At 45.6% G+C, this 17,500-nt stretch overlaps 1 protein-coding gene across 3 annotated transcripts in view; it reads right to left on the reverse strand.

Moving 5' to 3' along the window:
- The window catches only part of LOC121546084 (ERC protein 2-like), a 285,284-nt gene that overhangs the window by 184,641 nt on the left and 83,143 nt on the right, over positions 1 to 17,500 (reverse strand). For all 3 annotated transcript variants that reach the window (XM_041857100.2, XM_041857099.2, XM_041857098.2), the window contains 3 exons: positions 9,388 to 9,525; positions 4,907 to 5,041; positions 664 to 857 (listed from right to left, as the gene is read on the reverse strand). In XM_041857100.2, coding sequence (XP_041713034.1) covers positions 664 to 857; positions 4,907 to 5,041; positions 9,388 to 9,525 — 467 coding nt within the window. The remainder of the gene's footprint in view (positions 1 to 663; positions 858 to 4,906; positions 5,042 to 9,387; positions 9,526 to 17,500) is intronic.

Consider the following 17,500-nt stretch of genomic DNA (forward strand, 5'->3'; position numbering starts at 1 on the left):
AGGGTTAGGGTTTGGAGGAGGGTAGGGGTTAGGAGAAGGGTAGGGGTTAGGGTTTGGAGAAGGGTAGGGTAGGGGTTAGGGTTAGGAGAATGGTAGTGGTTAGGAGAAGGGTAGGGGTTAGGGTTTGGAGAAGGGTAGGGTAGGGGTTAGGGTTAGGAGAAGGGTAGGGGTTAGGGTTAGGAGAAGGGTAGGGGTTAGGAGAAGGGTAGGGGTTAGGGTTAGGAGAGGGTAGGGGTTTGGAGAAGGGTTAGGTTTAGGAGAAGGGTAGGGGTTAGGGTTTGGAGAAGGGTAGGGGTTAGGAGAAAGGTAGTGGTTAGGGGTAGGAGAAGGGCAGGGGTTAGGGTTAGGAGAAGGGTAGGGGTTAGGGTTAGGAGAAGGGTAGGGGTTAGGAGAAGGGTAGGGGTTAGGGTTAGGAGATGGTAGGGGTTTGGAGAAGGGTTAGGTTTAGGAGAAGGGTAGGGGTTAGGGTTTGGAGAAGGGTAGGGGTTAGGAGAAGGGTAGGGGTTAGGGTTTGGAGAAGGGTAGGGGTAAGAAGAAGGGTAGGGGTTAGGAGAAGGTAGGGGTTAGGGTTTGGAGAAGGGTAGGGTTAGGGTTAGGGTTTGGAGAAGGGGTAGGTAAAAAGAGGGGGTAGAAACTCCAGTGGTAATGGTGGTGACCTCTCACCTCTCCAGCTCAGTGATTTTCTTCTCCTTGTTGGTTCTTTCCGTCTCTTGCTCTCTCAGGATACCCATGAGCCTCTCCACCTCGGCCTGGGACTTCCCAGACTCCTCTCGGTAGCGTGTCACTTCCTGCTCCAGCAGCTTGATCCTGTCGCTGACCTCTAACAGCTTCCTGGTTGACTCCTCCATACTCTGTGACTGTGTAGGACCAACAAAATAAAGAAGAAGAGAGAGGAGGAGGGCCAAGGAAATAAAGCAGGAGAGAGAGGAGGAGGAACATGGAAATAAAGAAGAAGAGAGAGGAAGAAGTGAGTGAATATGACAGTCACAAACACTACTATGAAAGAGAAACATTCATTATATCATCCTCAACTCATAGAACTCATACTCCTCTCTAGAGCCAGAACCAGGAAGATGTTGCCCCAAAACACTGATACAGGGTCAGATATTTGTTCACCCCCTTTATGGTAAAGGTAGGGGAAGGGAAGGGAAAGGGGATACCTAGTCAGTTGCACAACTGAATACATTCAACCCAAATACAGTGTCTTCTTAATCCAACTCCTCTTAATCAGATAGGTGCGGGGGGCTGCCTTAATCGCCGTCATCGGCGCCCGAGGAGCAGTTGTTTTTGGGGGTTAAATGCCTTGCTCAAGAGCAGAACAGCAGATTTTTCCACCTTGCCAGCTAGGGGATTCAAACCCGTGACCTTTCGGTTACTGGCCCAATGCTCTTAACCACTAAGAACCAGCCCTCTATCTCTTCCAACCCTGCCCTCTCATTCCTTCATTCTTTCTTCCTCCTTCTCTTCTCTCATCCATTCTTTCCTGTGGCCTCCTCCACTCAGCTCGCTCTCTGGAGCATCCCTCTCTCCTGGAGTTTAGACTTTTCTTCTAATTCATAATGAAATTACCCTTCATACCACTCTGGTTACCAGTGATTTTATAAGACCACCAAACATCTAGAGTCAAACACTGTAAAAACTGACAGAGCTGCAGTGATAGATTTTTTTTTAAAGGGAAAAATCTGCCAGAGGATGAATGTAACCTAGAATTATCTCCCTGTGTATCTGCCTCTCAGAGCTCTGTGTGTTTCAGAGGATAGTTTAGCTTGTTGAGACAGCTGAGGCCGCTCGTTTAAACATCATCAACTCTCTCTCTATACAATCACACACATACACGCACACACACACACACACACACACACACACACACACACACACACACACACACACACACACACACACACACTGGTATAGGCAGGGAGCCAGTCCTAGATAACGCTATGAGCTGTTACCCTACATGTAGCTCAGTCTCTGTTATTAGAAAAACCCCAAAGACAGTTCAGACGGCTGTTAACTATTACTGCAACCACTCTGAAATGCATAGATCATAAACCTAACAAAGTATCATTTACTATAAAAACATCTCATAACATAAACAAAATGCACAAGTAGAGGCACTTTATGAAAGAGGTACAGGAAAAGCCAATGGCAAAACAAAACATTTCACATGGTGTACTTTGTAACCCCTCTCCTCCTAATACATACGTTGACAGAAATAAAACAATAATCTAATTTACAGATGCAGATACAGCTCAAATGTCATACTGTGTCAAAGATTTTACCTCCAGAGTGAAACCCTTTGGGTAATGCCAGTGTATGTGTGGAATCATATCCAGTGAAACACAGCAAGAGTAGCCCCATCAGACGGCAAGCGGAGACCATGTTTACCCCACCCATACCGTCACTGAAGTCCCATTACCTCCTCAGATAGCTCCCAACACACACACTCACACGTCCCCACACATCAACCCCAATGTCAGCCAACGCAAAACACATTAACGCTAAGTGAACTGGACTTTGTTATGGTGTTTAAATGGAAAACAGTGACAGTTCCAGAGCATGGGCTGTGAATGCAGCGGGTCCGAGAGGAATCTGTGATATTATGACAGCGGGGCGAAGGCTTGTAAAGATACTGTTACTTATATGGTCATAGAAATTACTATTATCATTCCTGGAAAATTCTCTGAATTGTAAATATCACAAATGAGTAAAATATGTGTGGCCACTAGGCCCCGCTTCAGGTTATCCAATCCCCTGGCGGCTATACAGTAAGGTTGATGCTGATTGGCTGTCTGAGCTAGATACTTAAGAGCTTACAGTACTGTATAGAAAAGTCATGGAGGGGTTGGAGAAAGGGACACAGAGAGAGAGAGAGAGACAGAGAGAGAGAGAGAGAGAGAGAGAGAGAGAGAGAGAGAGAGAGAGAGAGAGAGAGAGAGAGAGAGAGTTGTTGGAATGCAGAAACTCACAGTAAACAATTTCCATACACCACTGAAATACATATGTTTTCGCTCTCTGCAGTCCATCATGTCTGCTGTAATAATCAGTGATAGATTGAGGCTTATCTTTCTCTTATCCTCGTTTCCTCAGAGACTAATATGTCATTAATGTCAGCAAGAGGACTGGCTGGAATGAAGTGTTGAAGGAATGAGAGGTAGAGAGCGATAGAGCGAGAGAGCGAGAGAGAGAGAGAGAGACCATGATGTCTGGTCTGGAGTGGACCACCAAGGTCGATCCAGGTCAGATGAAGTGTAGAAACCCTCCATCAGCCCAACCTGCTGCATCATTAAAACAAACATGTCGTCTGAAAGGTCACCGGATTCTATGAGGTTCTTTTACGATGCATCCAAACTAGCTCTCTGTGATGAAACACATCCGAGAGGCCTTTTCCCTAGAGGAAGTCAAGGAAGACCAGTAAACCTCTGGAGCTTTAGACACCTGGACATCAACAACCTCTCTGAGAGTGTGTGCGCGCATATGTGAGTGTATGCGTGCATTAGCATGCGTCTTGTTTTTTGCCTAGTGCATGGTTGGTACAGATGTAGGATATATTAATTTGACCTGTATTGTCACAGCAAAATAATCATGCAACAACAGGACAATGTTGCTTGCTCAGTGGTTAGGCTATTAGTTGGGCAAAAGTAGGCTACATGAAAAGTGCAATACTGTTAATATAACCGTGTGTTAGTGTGGGTTTCAGTGAATTTATGTAAATCACAAACCTCATCTGCATTTCCTGTGGTGCAGGAAGATTCTCAGCAACAAAAGATCAAATGAAGATCCTACATCTGTAAGGGTAGTGTATGGTGATAAGGACAAGCTTTCTAATCTATCACGGAAAGGGTCTGTAATCTGTCTGTAATCTGTCTGTAATCTGTCTGTAATCTGTCTGTAATCCGCCACAGTGTGTCAGGTGACCTCTGACCCCCTGCAGTACTACTTCAACAACACTCTTAATCTCTCACACTCCATTGAACCCTCACCACACTCACACATATTTACATATCTATAATTTGTATATGTTTACATAACATGTCTGAATGCAACATTCTGCACATAATCATCCAATCATGTCTGTACTTCTATCAGAATGTGTTCTCTACAAAGACCCATTCAGAAGGTGTTTCAGAAGGTTTCTCTTTCATGTTCCCCTGCGTCAACATTCAACAAGATATCATTTCACAGGAATGATATGTGTACGCTTTTATGAGTATGAAAGAAAACATTCTCATAAATTGTGAGTGCGAGAGTCTGCCCTGGCTTGTAGACTGGAGCTGAGTGAGAACTGTCTTGGCACCTGGACAGGGACGGAGGGATCAATCTATAAATCACACTTGTTTAATTCATCAAAGTAGGGCAGGCTTCCAGGGATGTAGGGAGTGTGTAGGGAGGCAGGAGAAAGGAATTACTTTTACTGTGGATGTTAACACTGTAAATATAGGGTGCAGGTAGCCTATTACAACTGCAGCAGAATGGTTTTAAAAGTCAATTCTTCTAATTATTTTTGTATAATAAAAAAATAATGATAAAGTGCGATAATGTCGGTTGGAGGTATTCGGCAGTAAAAGAGTTGTGAAAATGTTTAGTTATTTGTTTATAGCATCTGTGAACTAGTTTGGTGTCTCAGAACAAGAGGTTCACTGTGTGTAAGCTGTTCATGGTATTGACAGAGATTAAATATCAATGCAAATGCACATAGGCATTAATGCACTTCAAGTATGGACGGACATAATGCATTTACACAAAGACACACACATATGTACACACACGCACACGCACGCACACGCACACGCACACACACACACACACACACACACACACACACACACACACACACACACACACACACACACACACACACACACACACACACACACACACACACACACACTCTGGCCTCCCTTACCCCAGGTGTGTGTGTCGTCAGGATGGAGAGTCTATCCTTCAGCTCCTGGTTCTCCTTCCTCATCCTCTCCACCTCCTCCAGCCGTGCCCTGTCCTCCCGCTCCTTCTGCTCAATCACTCGCTCAATCACTCGCTCCTAAAAGAGAAAGGAGGAGAGAAATTAAAAAAGATACAGGTTAGCAGCAGTTGTCCTCTCACACTGTTTTGTTGTCATTATACACAGTAGATACACTAGTGGAAGGACATACACATATACAAGTCAATTACACTACTCCACTGAGTATTGATGCTTCTGCGTCATTTATCTGAAATGCTACAGTAATGCTATTGAACAGCCCAGGTGAAAGGCCTCGCCAACAGTGTAGCCAGGTGTCTCTCCACTAGTCTGGAGCTGTTAGCAGGAGAGACGCTCATAAAAGACCATCGTAAATAACAGTATAGAGAGAGAGACAGAGACAGAGTGAGAGACAGAGAGAGAGTGAGAGAGAGCGAGAGAGAGCGAAAGAGAGAGAGACAGAGAGAGAGAGAGACAGAGGTGTGTATGCTCAGGTGTGTGTTCAGGTAATTGTTTTACATGTTAAATGCAGAGGAAGGGTTTACAATATTTGCCAGCTTTAACCCTCAAAGAGATGAAAAGCAGCACAGGCCACACCCACCACAGCCTTGGTTTAATGAGAGGTTTCAGGGAGGAGAGTATAGACACAGCTAATTGGTGCTGTGTGTTTCTCATCTACTGAACAATATCTCAGAGTTGTCTGGGTTTGGAGGAGGAAAACAAGAACCTGATAATGAAATATGTCTCTTTGACATGCCAGACACACACACACACATGGACACACACACAGTCAGGGAGTGCTTGGCATAGGCACTCAGCCCCAGTTAGCTAATTAGAACCAGGGCATTGTGGGTAGTGACTGGCTGCATTTGCAGGTTTGTAACAAGCCTGAGAGATTAGCGGTACACACACACCCTCCATCACACACACTGTCACTCTTGTAAACTCATTATGAACACCCTACACAGACTGCAACAGTCCAATGCTAGCCAAGACTCTCTTCATTAGGCTGGGTTTTGGGTAGACTAGAGCTGTGTTCAAATACCCATACCAACATACTGTATATTACATACTTAATGAGTATATACTACATACTATATACTATTAGTTAATTTTAGTATACTGTAAACGAACGGTATCCTTTCAGTTGAGCATACTAGCGCTACGCCTGTCTACCAGAACTTTATGCTGTTGCTATTCAACCTCTTGCTAGCTTGTTAGCATAACAAATTACTAGCTAGACATCTTATGACTTCGGGTGTGTTCGTAAATTCAATCTGGAGTGCCAGAGTGCGCTCTGGGCGTTCGTAAATTCAGAGCGTTGTCAGATTGTCCGTTCGTAGCGTTTCACTCTCGGAGCGTTCAGAGCGCACACTGGACGCTCTGGCTGAGGAGTAGGGTTCACCTCACAACGGCAGTCAAGCACCCAAGCTAACTGGCTAACTTCCTAGCTACTTCCAGACACAAATGAGAGAACACCTCACTGACCATTTTATTCGCCCTAGCTAGCAGAGCTGGTTAGGCTGTTTTCATGTTATCCAGAGCATTGGTGAATGTAACTGTGCTGCTGGCAACAATTTAATTACGTTTTGTTTGCTGACGTTTACTGACACCGGCCATATTCAACGTGTGTTGAGCGTTCGTAAATTCATCAGTTATTCTGCGCTCTGGTACATTCAGACGAGAGTGCTCTGAAATCAGAGTAGATAGCCAGAGCGAATTTACAAACGCACCCGAATTAACAATGTCCATTGAGAACGCACAACGACTATACCACTTAGCTAAGCTAAGAATGATGTGAATAATCAAGTCAATAAACGTTGGGTAGTTAGTTAGATAGCGTATAGATAATATGCTGGCAAGTTCGATGTATTAGTAGCCAACTAACGTTAGGTAGCTAGCAAACATACCGGTACATACTGCTGTAATGATATGCTACGCGGTTCATAAGGATAGCATAGCTAAAAAATTGTCAGCTAACATAATGTGTAACGGAACTTATTTGAAAAGTCATTACTTTTTACATTGCTCAACATTTTCTTAACATTTTTCATAATTAGTTAAAGCAATACATTTGTATCCGCTCTCGTGAGACTTCGGCTGCATATTTTCCGCCATTTTCTTCAAATCTGAAAACATTGTGAAGCCACGCCCATTTTCTGAAGAATTGCATCATGGGCCCTAAAAGCACGGAAATAGTGTCCACTGCTTGTATACTTCGTATTTTGGCAAATGTAGTACGACATCTGGGAACTTTTGGCATACTAACTATATCCATACTATGACCAATAAGCATACTACATACTCAATTTACGTCACAAATAGTATGGTTAGTGCGGTTAGTATGAGTATTCGAACACAGCTTAGGACTTTATTAGAAACTGCTCCATGGGTCGGCCGGACAAAGCCTACTGCAGCATCTCATAAAACAGAACCGAATGCAGAACACCCCTGCCTGTCCTGTCCGGTTCCACTTAGGATGTTTGCATTGCCTCTCTTCCGTCAGTTCCTGACATGAGTTTACACTTGGCAGACCAGGATACACCTCAGACCAGCCAATCACACTCAACCTCCATCAAACACACACACTCGCACTCACATATACAAACATACACACACACCCCATGCAGTGCAAACCTCTGGCAGCCATAGCTAAACATGTGGAACAGAGCTGAGCATGGCAATCCCATCTCCCCAGACTGTCCTCAGAAGGATCTGTACTTTCCCTCCATGGACCTTTCCTTCACCTTCACCTTCACCGTAAGTCGCTCTGGATAAGAGCGTCTGCTAAATGACGTAAATGTAAATGTAAATGTAAATCTTTAGTGGTCCACACCAGTCCTCCACAACACACCCTCATCTACACTGACAACCATGACCATGATGATGATGATGGTGATGACGACGTTAGGAATGACCACTGTCAGTTGTGCAATGCCCTTGTAACATCAACAGATGATGTTTAGAAATCATGAGAAGTCCTTAGCTGTCGTTGAAAATACATAAACATATCGCTCAGTGTTTGTGTATAGAAGGAAAAACCGACTGCTTTCAAAGGAGAAAAGAAATACATCCACAGCGGAATTTTGTCCTGGTTGAGTAAGACTTTCCATGTTACCAGAAAGTGACTTGTTCACCCTGAATTCTGGAGAATTAAGCCTTTTTATTGGATAAGTATCCCACACTGCAACCTTTAGCAAAAACAATTAGCTAAAATAAAAGCCTGTGTTGACCTGAAAGGTGATTCATGTGTGGCGCTAGCGTAGTGACGGCTGTGGGGCGGGCTAACTGACTAATGCTGAGGCGAGGCCTTATGAACAACAGCTGTTCTCTCACCAACCAACCCAGAGAAAACAAACTCAGTCTGTTTAGAACCAACAATTAGCATCCATCTCATCCACTCAGCCAGACCAACACACACATATGCACTGGAACTCAATGGAGGGCTCAATGAAGTCATTCTCAACCCTGCAGAGCCATAGACAGCCTTCTCAACTCTACACAACCCTACACAACTCTACACAACCCTACACAGCAATACACAGCCCTACACAGTAATACACAACCTTACGCAACCCTACACAACCCTACCCAGCCCTACACAACCCTACACAGCCCTACACAGCCCTACACAGCAATACACAACCCTACACAACCTTACGCAGCCCTACACAACCCTACACAACCCTACCCAGCCCTACACAGCCCTACACAGCACTACCCAGCCCTACACAGCCCTACACAGCCCTACACAACTTTACAAAGCCATCGCTTAAGGTCGAGATGGTGACTTTGTAAGTGATGTAACTGTCTTGAAAATGTATTGGTTTCCATTGATCATTTTTTTTGTCAGAAATCTAACCTAATGTGATGGAGTCTTCATCATCGTCATCATCCATCTCCAATCATAACCAATCATATCCTCTTTTCTCAACCCTATCCTCATCATCATCATCATCATCCTCAATCTCCATAGTCATAGAGGAGATACAGAGGCTCTGGGTTTTCACTGCATCTGTTCCATTGTATATGTATCAGTCTGAGTATATGTTTATGTGGTCAGCAGCAGTGAGGTGGTCTGACTGCGTGTACAGGGCCAGGGCCAGTTAGTAACTGTCTATGACATCACACTAACTGTAAAGAGGACAAGTAAACATCCTTTACACTCAGCATGGGTCCTGTCCTTCATCTATAGACAATCTATCTATATCCCTTTCTATTTGTAAGGAATTCTGTCACTTCACACAAACCCTTCTTATGCTCCCTTTCCAGTCTATGATGCTGGAGACTCCATCCTCTTTTTCCTACTCTATCATTCACTCAATCCCTTTGTCCCCCTATCCCTTATACTCTATTTCCTGCTATCCTAATTTTCTTCACCTCTTTCCCTCTCCCTCACCCTCTCCCTCCCTCCCGGCATAGCATACCTTTTCAGACAGGGCCTCCTCCAGCGTGGTCAGTGCTGTGTCTGTGTTGCTGGAGTCCGTCTGGAGACCCTTGACTCGGTCTCGCAGACCTGCCAGCTGCTTGTCCTTGTCCTTTAACTGCTCCAAAAGATTCTCTATCTGAGGAGAAAAAGAGGGAGTGAGAGGGAGAGAGAGGTGAATGTCAGGTTAGTGTTAGTTTGGCATTCATAAATACAGTACATACCCTATATCCCTTTTTCATAAGAGGACAGTGACTGGGAGACAACATAACATAATGAAGGTTACAAGATGTACCAAAACAAAAGGCATACTTTGAAGTGAAGTGCACAGAAATAAAAGGACCACAATAAACTGGTTTGATCAAGCTGACTAATTAATGTTCCACCCCTGGCTTTATTCTTCAATTTCCTGCTTTTAACTATCTCCACATCTCCATTTCCAGATGAGAGAGATGTGGCTTGAGATACAGTGTGCTCCGAGATAATTAGAGATATGCCTGCAGAGATAATGAGAGATGTTCTTAGAGGACTTTATAGAGGTGTAAACAGAGGAGCCATTTAGCTTTAAAAGCTTCCGGTGGATTCTTCATCCTCTCGGTTCACTGCTCTCTGTTGATAAGGCCTGCTGACTCACTGTTAGTAGTAGTCTACTACTCCATTCAGGTCAAGGTTCTCTCTGAATCTGTCTCAATCTGTGTGTCTGTGTTCTGCCTCTCTCTCTCTCTCTCTCTCCTCTGTTTCCCTCCTCTCTCTCCTCTGTTTCCCTCCTCTCTCTCTCTCCTCTGTTTCCCTCCTCTCTATCTCTCCTCTGTTTCCCTCCTCTCTCTCTCTCCTCTGTTTCCCTCCTCTCTCCATCTCCTCTGTTTCCCTCCTCTCTCCATCTCCTCTGTTTCCCTCCTCTCTCCATCTCCTCTGTTTCCCTCCTCTCTCTCTCTCCTCTGTTTCCCTCCTCTCTCTCTCTCCTCTGTTTCCCTCCTCTCTCTCTCTCCTCTGTTTCCCTCCTCTCTCCATCTCCTCTGTTTCCCTCCTCTCTCCATCTCCTCTGTTTCCCTCCTCTCTCCATCTCCTCTGTTTCCCTCCTCTCTCCATCTCAAGCGTAACTGTAATTCCCCTCTACGCTGTTGAACAAGCATTGTCCGATGTCCATCCATCCTTACATCAGCACAACCACGCAGCAGAGCAGATATATATGTACCCTGCATGCCCCCAGCAGCAGATCAGCAGGACACCGAACACTCACAGCCACTATGCAGCCACGGCACAGAGACAGAGGAGCATTACAATGACAAGGATGACCAGTTTATAGAGTTACAGCTAGTTTCTCTCATGCTTGGCCCCTACCATTGTATGCATTTGTTGCTAATTTCTACCATCAGGAGCTGTTTATATCATAGGGACATGTTTTTTTAGATCATTAGGATCATTAGGAAAATGTGGACCATTAACAGATCTGATCAATTATTCTCTTCCTCAGCAGGTTTTAGGGCTACACACACACTGGAATTATTATCTAAATGTACGTAAGAAACCAATCACAACCAAGAGAACAGCCTAGGTCTAACATACATACCACCCAGCCACCACAGAGGAAAGATACTGTAGATAATGCCCAAGAGGGAGAGAGCTAGCATTCCAGTCATGGGTACATGGATAGATAATGCCCAAATCTCCAACAGCCATTTTACAAATGAATCCAATTAAATCATAGACTCTTGTGTTCTTATCCTCTGGAGTCTGAGAGAGTGGTTTGAGAGCGGCCATCTTGGGTTAATCTTTGGAGAGAAAGTGGTGGGAAAGTGGGAAAGGCAGCAAGGGCCCCTGGATAGATCTTGATAGGCTAATGGTTGTGATTACGCCACCCAGACGAGAGCTCTGATAGGCCGATCCACGGAAGATGTGGCGACAGGAGGGCGAACCCCTTTGGGCATGTTGGGAAAGTTTCATGTCGCCGTGGCTAGCTTGGCCTGATGACCTACATCTGAAGATGGCTCTGTTCTGTCTGGGTCTTTCTCTTTGGGTCTTTCTCCACACTGGATGGACTCGAGTAAGGAGCTTTAAGTGGCTGAGATTGAGACTGATGGTTGATGAGACATTTCTCAGCTCTGGTCCTCAAGGACACTGATTCCCACTGTCTAATGTGGTCCTTTCATTTCTGACATTCTTGGAACTGGAGTCACCACTGCACCAGTTGCAGGCTAGTGGAGCGGGTCGAGACCTTCAAGTTCCTCGGCGTCCACATCACTAAGGAATTACATGGTCCACACACACCCACACAGTTGTGAAGAGGGCAAAGTAGCACCTCTTCCCCCTCAGGAGACCGAAAAATGTTGGCATGGGCCCTCAGATCCTCAAAAAGTTATACAGCTGCACCATTGAGAGCATCTTGACTGGCTGCATCACCGCTTGGTACAGGCAACTGCAAGGCACCCGACCGCAAGCCACTACAGAGGGTACTGCGTACGGCCCAGTACATCAATTGGGCCGAGCTCCCTGCCATCCAGAAATACTATACCAGGCGGTGTCAGAATGTTTTCAAAGACTCCATCCACCCCAGCCATAGACTGTTCTCTCTGCTACCGCACAGCAAGCGGTACTGGAACATCAAGTCTGGAAACAACAGGACCCTGAACAGCTTCTACCCCCAAGCCATGAGACTGAGAAACAAGACTGCTAAATAGCTAATCAAACGGCTACTCGCACTAGCTGCATTTACCCTTTTTTGCACTAACATTTACATTTACATTTACGTCATTTAGCAGACGCTCTTATCCAGAGCGACTTACAAATAGGTGCATTCACCTTATAGCCAGTGGGATAACCACTTTAACACACTTGCACTGACTCTATGCAAACACTCACACATACTTACACTGACATCCCAACACACACACACACACACACACTACATACGGCCACAGACACATATCACGCGCACACATAAATACTGATGCAACACACACACACCCACACACACACACACGTACACGTACACTCACATTTACAGCTGCTGCTGCTACTGTCTATTATCTATCCTGTTGCCTAGTCACTTTACCCCTACTATATGTACATACACTACATGACCAAAACTAATGTGGACACCTGCTCGTCGAACATCTCATTCCAAAATCATGGGCATTAATATGGAGTTGGTCCCCCCTTTGCTGTTATAACAGCCTCCACTCTTCTGGGAAGGCTTTCCACTAGATGTTGGAAAATTGCTGCGGGGACTTGCTTCCATTCAGCCACAAGAGCATTAGTGAGGTCGGGCACTGATGTTGGGCGATTAGGCCTGGCTCGCAGTCAGTGTTACAATTCATCCCAAAGGTGTTCGATGGGGTTGAGGTCAGGCTCTGTGCAGGCCAGTCAAGTTCTTCCACACCAATCTCGACAAACCATTTATGTATGGACCTCGCATTGTGCACGGAGGCATTGTCATGCTGAAACAGGAAAGGGCCTTCCCCAAACTGTTGCCACAAAGTTGGAAGCACAGAATCGTCTAGAATGTCATTGTATGCTGTAGTGTTAAGATTTTCCATCACTGGAACTAAGGGGCCTAGCCCGAACCATGAAAAACAGCCCCAGACCATTATTCCTCCTCCACCAAACTTTACAGTTGGAACTATGCATTGGGGCAGGTAGCGTTCTCCTGGCATCCCCCAAAACCCAGATTTGTCCGTCGGACTGCCAGATGGTGAAGTGTGATTCATCACTCCAGAGAACGCGATTCCACTGCTCCAGAGTCCAATGGCGGCGAGCTTTACACCACTCCAGCCGACGCTTAGCATTGCGCGTGGTGATCTTAGGCTTGTGTCTATGGAGTGGTGTATGGAAACCCATTTCATGAAGCTCCCGACGAACAGTTTTTGCGCTGACGTTGCTTCCAGAGCTAGTTTGGAACTCGGTAGTGAGTGCTGCAACCAAGGACAGAATATTTTTACGCGTTACGCGCTTCAGCACACGGCGGTCCCGTTCTGTGAGCTTGTGTGGCCTACCACTTCACGGCTGAGTTGTCGTTACTTCTAGACGTTTCCACTTCACAATAACAGCACTTACAGTTGACCAACTGACTTGTTGGAAAGGTGACATCCTATGATGGTGCCACGTTGAAAGTCACTGAGCTCTTCAGTAAGGCCATTCTACTACCAATGTTTGTCTATGGAGATTGGATGGCTGTGTGCTTGATTTTATACACCTGCAGCAACGGGTGTGGCTGAAATAGCCGAATCCACTCATTTGAAGGGGTGTCCACACACTTTTGTATATATAGTGTAGCTGCCTCAATTACCTCGTGCCCCTGCACATTGACTCAGTACTGGTACTTCCTGTATATAGCCATGTTATTACCTCGTGCCCCTGCACATTGACTCAGTACTGGCACTTCCTGTATATAGCCATGTTATTACCTCGTGCCCCTGCACATTGACTCAGTACTGGCACTTCCTGTATATAGCCATGTTATTACCTCGTGCCCCTGCACATTGACTCAGTACTGGTACTTCCTGTATATAGCCATGTTATTTTTACTCGTTATTGTTATTCGTTATTCATTGTGTATTTATTCCTTGTGTCACTATTTCTATTTTCTATTTTATTTTCTATCTTAACTCTGCATTGTTGGAAAAGTAGTCGTAAGTAAGCATTTCACTGTTAGTCTACACTTGTTGTTTACGAAACAATTGTATTTAATTTATTTGACTGGTAGGAGAAATAAACAGGCTACAGGTTACAGGCTACACACACTGGACCAGGAGGAGAGATAAACAGGCTACAGGTTACAGGCTACACACACTGGACCAGGAGGAGAGATAAACAGGCTACAGGTTACAGGCTACACACACTGGACCAGGAGGAGAGATAAACAGGCTACAGGTTACAGGCTACACACACTGGACCAGGAGGAGAAATAAACAGGCTACAGGTTACAGGCTACACACACTGGACCAGGAGGAGAAATAAACAGGCTACAGGTTACAGGCTACACACACTGGACCAGGAGGAGAAATAAACAGGCTACAGGTTACAGGCTACACACACTGGACCAGGAGGAGAAATAAACAGGCTACAGGTTACAGGCTACACACACTGGACCAGGAGGAGAAATAAACAGGCTACAGGTTACAGGCTACACACACTGGACCAGGAGGAGAAATAAACAGGCTACAGGTTACAGGCTACACACACTGGACCAGGAGGAGAAATAAACAGGCTACAGGTTACAGGCTACACACACTGGACCAGGAGGAGAGATAAACAGCCCTCGAGAAAGAATGAAACCCAAGAATGATCGCTCTTATCTGCACAAGGGAGTAAACAAAATAACACAAACAAACAAAGTTTAGCCTGTGGTTGTGTTGAGACTGAGAATGGAGGCTGAGAATGCACGCACTCACGGGCCGCACGCGCACACACACACCCCCTGCTCCCTGTCCCAGTGGGCAGCACATAGCCTTATTTCAGGGCAAATTGACCGTATCGCCCCCGCTCTTAGATAATGATTCCACTCTCCACTAGACTCAGTTTGCTTTGGCCAGCCAGTGCACAATAACAACCCCCCGACGAAACATTTAGCCTCGCGGCGCGGCCTTCCGTGAAATCACGAAGAAAAACGTTAAACACGACTGGACCTTCAACCTCCCAGATGAGAGCGAGTCGCGTTATTCTCCGATATGGGAAAGAATGGTGAGGAATTCTGCCGGAATTCTCTGACCCCAATGGTTAGCTACATGGATCGCGGTCTTGAAAGAAAGGCCTTTTGTGGACAGACGAGGAGCAGGATGCCTATATTGACCTTCGGGAAGCAGAAGGCTCCCTAACAGTAGTTGATTTACTCTACTCTGGGCCAAGATATCACTGTCATCATCACTGACATCTAGAAACAAGACAAGCACACAGATAACATCCACCATATCACATCAGTGGCCCTCCATTTTAGAGTAAGGAACACAAAGATCTCTACTGACCTACTATTTTGCAAATGCACACACATTACTTCCCCTTTTACACATTTCGTACAACTACAAACCAACTTCAAACCATTCTCCCTCTTCCATGACACACAACTCCACTCCTCCAGACCCCCTATAGTAGAGGCCAGCTGATCCCCTGCCCATGGAGCAGTCAGTGAGGTAGGCTACAGTATCAACACTACGACGTCTGTCTCCGTCCTCTCCCACACACATACAGCCTCACCACTGTTTACAGACATGTTGTTTTGACTGGGATAACTTTATCGACACAGCGATAGGGCAATGACAGGTGCCCCTCCACATTGGGATTGATGCTAGTGGCCCCTGACCTCGACCCTGACAGTCCAGCTAAAACCAGCCACACTAGATACTAGTTTCTGACCCAACCAACCGTCACTGTACGTGGTTTATGTTTACACAGCGCACATTCATGATTAGAGAGAGCATATTTATCAGGAATTCTAATGTTATCAGAGACAAACAGTATCACGTCTGGTTTCTCTGGTGAAGTCTTCATCTACAAGGAGCTCTGTCTGGACGGCACAGAACCACAAACTCAGATGACCCGGTAGGGTTCTGTGTTCTATCCAAACTCTGAACTGGGAACCGGTCCTCAGATAAATAATTTATGCAGAACACAAAGGACCGTAAGAATGCAATCGTTTGTATTTTTTAAACTATTTTGGACCAATAGAAATACCAAACAATAATTGGTCTTCTTTTTGAAAGGTAATAAAAAAGAAATAGGTTTGTCAAAACCTCTGAAAATATGACAAGATGGCAGTCTTCACCCAGGCGGTTGGAAGAGAAAGAACGCACACACACACACACACACACACACACACACACACACACACACACACACACACACACACACACACACACACACACACACACAGAGACTGGGATAAGAACCACGGCCACAAACTGAACAATGTAACATGGTGTTCCTCCCTAGAGGTGTTCTTACCTAGAGGTGTTCCTCCCTAGAGGTGTTCATACCTAGAGGTGTTCATACCTAGAGGTGTTCTTACCTAGAGGTGTTCATACCTAGAGGTGTTCTTACCTAGAGGTGTTTCTCCCTAGAGGTGTTCTTCCCTAGAGGTGTTCCTCCCTAGAGGTGTTCATACCTAGAGGTGTTCTTACCTAGAGGTGTTCCTCCCTAGAGGTGTTCATACCTAGAGGTGTTCCTCCCTAGAGGTGTTCATACCTAGAGGTGTTCTTCCCTAGAGGTGTTCATACCTAGAGGTGTTCTTCCCTAGAGGTGTTCATACCTAGAGGTGTTTCTCCCTAGAGGTGTTCCTCCCTAGAGGTGTTCATACCTAGAGGTGTTCTTACCTAGAGGTGTTCCTCCCTAGAGGTGTTCATACCTAGAGGTGTTCTTCCCTAGAGGTGTTCATACCTAGAGGTTTTCTTCCCTAGAGGTGTTCTTACCTAGAGGTGTTTTTCCCTAGAGGTGTTCTTACCTAGAGGTGTTCCTCCCTAGAGGTGTTCCTCCCTAGAGGTGTTCTTCCCTAGAGGTGTTCATACCTAGAGGTGTTTCTCCCTAGAGGTGTTCATACCTAGAGGTGTTCCTCCCTAGAGGTCTTCTTACCTAGAGGTGTTTCTCCCTAGAGGTGTTCATACCTAGAGGTGTTCATACCTAGAGGTGTTCCTCCCTAGAGGTCTTCTTACCTAGAGGTGTTTCTCCCTAGAGGTGTTCTTACCTAGAGGTGTTCCTCCCTAGAGGTGTTCCTCCCTAGAGGTGTTCCTCCCTAGAGGTGTTTTCATACCTAGAGGTGTTCATACCTAGAGGTGTTCCTCCCTAGAGGTGTTCTTCCCTAGAGTTGTTCTTACCTAGTGGTGTTCTTCCCTAGAGGTGTTCCTCCCTAGAGGTGTTCTTCCCTAGAGGTGTTCTTACCTAGAGGTGTTCTTCCCAGAGGTTTACTGGTGCTCCTTGACTTCCTCTAGGAAAAAGGCGTCTTGGATGTGTCTCATCACAGAGAGCTAGTTTGGATGCATCGTAAAATAACCTCATAAAATCCGGTGACCTTTCAGACGACATGTTTGTTTTAATGATGCAGCAGGTTGGGCTGAAGGAGGTTTCTAACTTGGTGATCCATCTGTATCTCTCTCTTTTTCTGTCTGTCTCTCTCTCTCTCATACAGA

The sequence above is a fragment of the Coregonus clupeaformis genome, chromosome 30 (genome assembly GCF_020615455.1).
Source record: "Coregonus clupeaformis isolate EN_2021a chromosome 30, ASM2061545v1, whole genome shotgun sequence".
Classification (NCBI taxonomy): Eukaryota; Metazoa; Chordata; class Actinopteri; order Salmoniformes; family Salmonidae; genus Coregonus; species Coregonus clupeaformis.